Here is an 8,097-nt window from a genome sequence, read left to right as displayed (position 1 = left end):
ACGAAATACAATTTAAACGAATTTGTAATTCAAGCTATAAAAATCACTTAGTTAAATACCAAATATGATTTTCTATTATTCTAAAAAAAAAACACAAAAGCACGTATGAACCATAAACTAAAGCTGTTACTATTCTAGTTTTGACAGATGATCGTTAACTGGTCATGTGATCGTTTACAATATATTATGATTTTTTAGCTTTCTTAATTAAAGAAATATTTAATTGGGGAAGGTAAACCAATGGCAATTTATCACCCCTTTGAAAACAAAATTTGTACATTTTAAATTTTTGTCTCCCTAAATATACGATGTGCTTTTAAACAACTGATAACTTTTGGTTGACACAAATTCACACAATCATTTTATAAACAACTCAAGTGCATACAGAAAAATATTTCTTCAGTTTAGCCTCAATTCAAGTACTTTGTGCGTGATTTAACAATGACTTAATTAAATATTTATTTTTTTTCGTTGAGCAATTTCCAAAAATTCCTTACAAAATCTTTTGTTTACATTTTGAAGAAAGTACTTAATGTATTTTGCAAAATTGCAAAAACAAATTTGTAGTACTTAATAATTGATAATCTTACTTATGAGTACTTAAAGGCAATTAAAAACAATGACTGTGCCAGTTTCTCTGTCATGGTAGATGAATTTAATTTTGTGGGAATATAAAACTTTTATTTTTTTCCAAAAATTCTGTATTTGTTTAAAATTATGACAAATTATTGTTTATAGAAATTCATGCATTTAGTCAGGCATTCACAAAGGATTTAGATTTTAATGAATTACAAAAAATATGTTTTATTCATGTAACGCACTGATGTAAGAATCCATGGCATCGTTTGCTACAGCATTCATCATTAGTGTAACACTAAAAAAGATTAGAATAAAAATTAAAATTCAATGTATCCCTAAACTTTCCTTCGAAATTTTGCAATTACCAAGATTTGCATGCAAACATCATTTGAACTTTACCTTTACACCAATTTCCGAACAAGGTGGTTTTGTTGTGGAGCTTGTAACTAAAGCTGCTTCGGTTGTTGGCAAAACATCAGCATTATCTTTTCTCTGAGTAACATTTAGCTCCTCCCCTAAACGATTTTCCACTACAGCTATGGTTTCCGGCAACTCAATTGGATTTTTCAAAGTACTAGTTAATTCGTTGTTAGTTGTCGCAGTGGTAGTAGTTTCCTCCGATTTCTTTTGTAGAACAATTTGGACTTCAGTGGTACTTGCTTCATCGAGACCACCAAAACGACTAACAAAATAAGGTTTAGGTTGGTAAGCAGGAATAGCATTTGAGCTGCCGAAATTTTGTTCAAGTATTTGATCAAAGGTTACAGTTGGTTTATAGCTGACACCCAAAAAGGGATAAGGATAGACATTGTAACCACGGCTACAACGATACATATAGCTCATACAGCTATTCGAGCAGCAGTCCCAATGATTTTGACACTTTTGTATATTTTATTTTTGGGAGGTTTAAAATAGAGAGATTATTAAAGGAATAAAAATACATTTAAATTGGCAAATGTTAAAATTTTGGTAAATAACTATAGCGAATCCAGAGGGGGTGAAATAGGAAACCCCACGAAACCGAAAAGTTTTCATTTAAAAAATTAAAAAAAAGAAAAGTGTAGAACAAATTTTAATTTGTTCTACACCCCAAAAGGTTGTCCTGGATCCGCGGCTGAGCTACAGTAAATACAGCAAGTAATACAGGACATTTTATAGATTTTTGTGCATTTTGTATCAAAACATTTATCTGGTTCAACCGATTAAGTTGATTTTTTATGAGAGCAATGGGCAATATAATTTTTGCATTCATACAACTGATCTGTGGAAAATTTTGGTTCGATATCAATATTTATAAGAAATTTATGTTGGCTAATGAGTTTTTCGGAAGTGGTCCTTATATGTGAGTTATGACCAATTATGGTCCGATTTCCATAAAATTCAATACAGCGATTTTTATATAAATAAGGATTATTTATGTGAAGCTTTAACCTGATATCGATATTTATAAGAGATTTGTGCATATTTAAGTGATTTTAGGAAGTGGACTTTTGTCCCCATGGGGTCCCATAAGCTCAAATATGGACGGATCAAAAGAAAATATCGCTTTGTAATTTATTTTTACTTTAATTTTTAAAGGATACTGTTACTTTAAAGGCATTTATGTACAATAGAGCCATATTACGGGACTAAATTTGTATCGGGACTGGAAGAAATCATGAACCGATTCTAACCATTTTCAACAGTCTGACCCTAAAGAAAAGAATATCGTAACATTTTTGAAAAATATTTACTTTTTTGGAGATTGTCTCACATTTTGGCCCATAACTCTGGGTCTACTTGACCCATTTTCTATTCGAAACATTTCTGATCAATATTTGGACGAAATTGCAAGATCGTCTTACAATTTTTTATAGACCCAGAATACATATACTTTTTGGATCTTTGGCCAATATTTCCAGATGTTACAAACGGAATAACAAACTCAACCATATTCTTATACAAATATAAATAATTTTTAAAAATATCTTTAACAAACCAGATATTCTTGAAATTTTAACTAAACTTATTACGATGCAATCCAGTATACACATTTAGTTTTTTAAAAAAACTGTATTCATCCTTAGGTACTTTTTTATATTTTTATTAAATGTATTTGTTTGTGTGTGAAGAAAAACTTACATATTCATTAAATGCTGCACATTTTTTAGGCGTTTGTCCGGCAATCACCGCTCTTGACACAAAAAACAAGATCAATAAATATTGAAAAATCCGATAAGAATTCCAGCGCAATGTAAACATCTTCCCGTTTGCAACTTATAACATCGACTGAAGATGTTTTTCAACGAAAATTAAGAGCAGACCAAACAACAGCTCAAGTGAAAGCGGCAACCATAGAGATTAACACTTAGAGAAGAAACTATTTTAAAACTGGTGACAAAAAAAATAAGTTAGTAAACATTTAATTCGTGAAAAACAATACAGGTATACATAATATTATGTGTTTCTTTAATATTTTGTTTCAGTTTTTTATTTCGAGTTTCTTATCTATGTCTTCCTCTATGAGGGGATCATTAAGAACGTTTCAGCTCAATCGTAATTGTTAATGTGGTTGTATTTTTATTTTTGTTTATATTTTTAATAGTGATGGGAGTTGTGGCACCGATTTTTATTGTTAGCTCTGTTGTTTGCATATTATTTTTGTACTTTTTTGTAATTTTTAAAATGCTACTTAGTACGTACCGTGTAACAGTTTATTTTTATCTAAAGAAAATTTGAGAAATTTTCAAACTCAAATTGCAATTATGTAAATACTGAATAATAGTTAATCCAGAAATTAATAAAATTATATTTTGACACTATTAAATTATATTAATGTACTTGTTAGATAGAACATTTAAAATTCCATCACTGATTCATACATATACAGATACACACAAGCATATTTTGATTGAACCGGCTTTAGAATCGATGAGAGAGGAGAACAAAAATATGTGATCAATGTTTTTATAAAGCAGAGATGGAAGTAATCAATTCACTACGATTACAAACAAATGTGCGTAAGGTAAAATAAAGAGTAATACAAAATAGTAATATAGGAGAACATAAACTTTCAAGACACTTGACCATTTTTTCATTAATGATATTTAATTAATTACTAGTTAATAAACTGAATATTTTATTAAATGAGCATGAAAATGTAATTTACAGCAAGGTTCATCTAAAAGCAGGGAAATTGGGTACCATACGTATCAACATTGAACCACGATTTTGCATGTCCGAAATGATGTTTGAACGCTATAAAAGAGAATCATTACTTATGATGCAAAATGAATCCATTATGATAACCAGAAGCGTAAGATATCGTAGTTGAAGTCGATTATATGCTATTGATATCTGGCCAGACCATCACAGGGAATCTGTTCCGAACGCAACTGATTTGTTTGAAAAACGCCCAGAATATTCGGCCAGACATGAAATCGTAATATTCAGTCATATTCATACTCGTCCACATTATGCAATAAATATTAAAAACTATTTAGAAATAAGTGGTTGGGAAGTTTTGCTCACCCGACTTATAGACCAGACCGTATCCCATCCGACTACTACTTTTTTATCGATGCAGGACGCTATCTCTGGGATACGCTTCACTTTGAAACAGAGTATCCGCTAATGGCTTGATTCGTTCTTGACATCAAAAGATGAGCAGTTCTTTTGGCTAGGAATTCATATGTAGCCAGAAGGATGGGAAAAGGTCATAGCTAACAACGATCAATACTTTGAATAAATTTATATTGTACAAATGTTTCAACATATTTCAAAATCAAGCATTTTTAAGTCATACGCCCTATATTATAAACATATTTGGTCAATTCACAAGGTCTCTTATCATGTCATATTGTCATAATGTCCTAATATTTCACAATGGTTTTTATTGTTTTTCAAGTAAAAAGTGTCCTAAAATAATAGTACTCTGTATGCTATGTTTATTGTGTTATCCTAACCAACCAGTAGAGACCTTCGCCGAACGCCTAAGTGTCGGTTAAGCCGAGCTGCCGAGTCGAGATATATTAAGACATTATGACAATATGACTGATAAGAGACCTTGTGAATTGACCAATTGTGTAGGTATATATTTTTTTACCGGCAATCCGGATTAAATTTTGCACAAATTAGTTCTAAGTACTCTAAAATAGTATGGAGAAAATCGGGCAATATTTGTCCATAGTCTCCATACAAAGTCCACCTTAGAAAATGACTTGAACATTTATAATTGTCTTATAATAATTAATATCGTGATGAAATTGAAAAAACTAGTTTTATATGATCCTAAATCTTGCTACATACCAACTTTTGTGAGGATAGGTCCATAATTGACTCTACACCCCATATTACTCCTATTTTATTGTCACATAATGATAGTGGGTACACAAGAATCGGCGCAGTCGAATATAACAATCTTACTTGTTTATTTTAATTGTTAAAAGTAACTTAGATTTTTCATTATACATACGTAAATAAGCTTTCATAAAGATTATATAGGTATACAAAATCTCATGTATGACTCATTGAAATATTTCTCTCACTTCACTCTGCTAATAACACAATAGAAATGTATTAAAACTTCAAGTTGTTTTGACTGTTAAGAAAAACTTGTAGATTCTAGAGATACATACATGTATACTTTTTTTGGGGTTTTTGGCAACAAACCCTTTGTTTATCAATGTTTCAGAAACTTGTTATTTTGCTTAATAACGTCACTGTGCTACAAAAATTCGTAAAACTTGAATTTCAATAATTTTGAATAGCAAATGTCATTAAAATCTGTTACGCAAATAGAGCAAACTAGATACAAATGATTAAAAATGAGACCAGTGATTAGAGTGTCCAAAAAACCGGCAAATTTAAAAAACCGGTTTAACCGAAAAAGTGTGTTTTTTAAAAAACCGGTTTCGATTATTGTCTTTTTAAAAAACCGGTTAAGCGGGTTCGGTTTTTGTCTTCAAAAAAACTGGTAGTACATTTTTATTTAATGGAAATTTAGCATTTTCGAATTCGTTATGCAATTATTTTATATGTTGTCAAATGCTACAATTTTCTATAAAATAAATCAATATTTTTAAAAATGGTATGAACGTTTTTTCATAAATATGTTTGAATGAGCTTTAGAAACTATATTTCATTAAAACCGGTTAACCGTCTTACAAAAACCGGTTTGTCAAAAAACCGAAGCAAGTAAAGATGAAAAAACCGGTTGACCGGTTGACCGGTTTTCGGTTTCGGATACTCTACCAGTGATCAAAGTTTTGAGATTTTATATTATTATTTCTTAAAAATTAGCTAAAAAATATAGTAACAGATCCGAAATATAATCAAAAAGCATCATATAGTTGTTGTCAAATATCATTATTTGTTTATCGGTAATCATAATACATGATCAATCTTCATTGAACATATTATGATTACCGACAAACGAATCATAATAATATCATGGTTTAATAACATGATATTTGATATTATGGTTAAACATACATATGTATTTCCACTTCGATTTTGAATTAAATAATAAAATACACTAAAAAACAAGTAAGTCAAGCGCGACCATATATTACTCTACAATAAGTAAAAAAGCAAAAACATTTTTCTTTTAAAATTTCAATAATTTATATTTTGGAGTGATTTTCGGAAGTGGGCCTTATATGGGAGCTATGACCAATTATGGACCGATCACCATGAAATTAGGTCGTGTGATTTATGTCTACATGAAAGTTGACTATGTTGAATTTTGTGTGTATACCAGCATTTTTAAGCGATTTAGGCACTTTAAAGTGATTTTCGGAAGCGGGTCTATATGGGAGCTATGACTAATTATGGACCGATCGTAACAAAATTTGGTGACATGAATTTTGTATATAAAAAACTTATTTTGAGCGGAATTTGTGGAGATACATTTATAAATTAAACATTTATGACCGATAAAGTCCAATTTCGGAAGGACATTTGTATGGGGGCTAGGTGAAATAATGGTCCGATTTCAGCCAGTTTCAATAGGCTTGGCCCGTGGGCCGAAAAAATTATATGTACCAAATTTGATCGAAATATCAACAAAAAAATCAAAATATCAAAATTGCGAGCTATACTCTGCGCCAGACGGACGGTCAGCCAGACGGACGGACATCGTTTAATCGACTCAGAAATTCATATTGATAAGTCGATCGGTATACTTTAAGGTAGGTGTTAAACTAATATTTTTGGGCGTTACAAACATCTGCACAAACGCATCCCCACTATGGTGGTGTAGGGTATAAATATGGGGAATTTCATGTCAAGCGTACCAACTTTTGAAATCGAAACTTTTTTTCAAAATTAACCCTTTTTTATTTTTTGCTCAGATGAAAGCTTACGACTTTTCCTTTAAGACCAAAAGACCCCATTTTGGAAAAAAATTTTTATTTTTTTTATTTTTAAGAACAATAGCTAATAAGTTACTAACTCAGAGAGTTCTTGACCGATCTTGTGTTGTTTATTTTGTATCTGAATTACTATTCAATAGGACTAAACTTGGTGCCGATCGATTTCAAAAGTTGGTTCACTTGGCATGAAATTTCCCATATATAAATTACTTTTCTTATTTTGGCATTCAAATTATCATTTTAGATATGATTTGCTATAAGCACAGTGCATATTTAGGTTTTTCCTAATAAATGTGACGCCAATAATTCCTGTTTATTTTGCAAAGTTGTAAAATTATAATTATAGTGAATCAGAGTGTTTAGTTTATTTATTTTCTACAATCAATAAAACAGTCGTTGTTTTATTTAATTACAAATATTTATAACATTTTTAAAATTTAAACACACATAATGAGCAATATGTATCAGGTGATTTTTAGGAATAAAAGAATTACCCAGAAACATATTTATGTGGACAATAAAGAAGTAAATATTAGTTTAGTAAATATGGTATTTCCAAAAAAAAAAAAAATCACTGCATCTTCATTATTGTATGACTAATACAATTTGTGATAAGTATTCGTTGGTAAGTATTTGCGAAATAAAATGGGGATCATTGACAAAGACTACTTATGTTTATGTTAGATAATAAATATGAATAGTTTTTTTAATATAATTCTTACCACATATAAATTATTGAAAGAGAAACATTTCTACATCCACCACTTTTAAATATTCTTCAAGATTTCAAAACTATTTTTTATGCTCAAAATATGTTATTGGACCGATATTTACTCTTAACTTTTAATTATCGGAAACTAAGTATTGACCAGTATTTGGTAGAAATGGTGTTGGGTACTTTTAAGAAATTCGAAACTCAATTCTCACCAGAGCAATGACTGTTTCATATGTAATGAGTTCAAATCATTAAATATGGTATTATTATTGTTATTAACACAAATCTCCTCTTATTAAGAAATGTACAATATTTCAGTTGTTAATGAAAATTAATTTTTAACGCTCTCCTAAATTCAATTTAAGCCACTCACTCAGCATTGTCAACTCTTATACATACAATGAAATTCCCAAAGTCTACACAAAATTCAAGTATTCTTATCTTATCGCT

General features: G+C 30.0%; 1 protein-coding gene across 1 annotated transcript; it reads right to left on the bottom strand.

The window, feature by feature from the left end:
• Positions 1-654: 654 nt before the first annotated feature.
• On the bottom strand, positions 655-2,859 carry LOC135959829 (uncharacterized). Its single transcript, XM_065510924.1, has 3 exons — positions 2,701-2,859; positions 979-1,458; positions 655-874 (listed from the first exon to the last, which is right to left on the bottom strand). Exons 1-3 carry the CDS (start codon positions 2,818-2,820, stop codon positions 809-811), a joined length of 666 nt encoding a protein of 221 aa, XP_065366996.1. The 5' UTR covers positions 2,821-2,859; the 3' UTR covers positions 655-808.
• Positions 2,860-8,097: the final 5,238 nt, after the last annotated feature.

Source organism: Calliphora vicina, chromosome 1 (assembly GCF_958450345.1).
Source record: "Calliphora vicina chromosome 1, idCalVici1.1, whole genome shotgun sequence".
Lineage (NCBI taxonomy): Eukaryota > Metazoa > Arthropoda > Insecta > Diptera > Calliphoridae > Calliphora > Calliphora vicina.
This window is presented reverse-complemented; position numbering and strand designations above follow the sequence as displayed.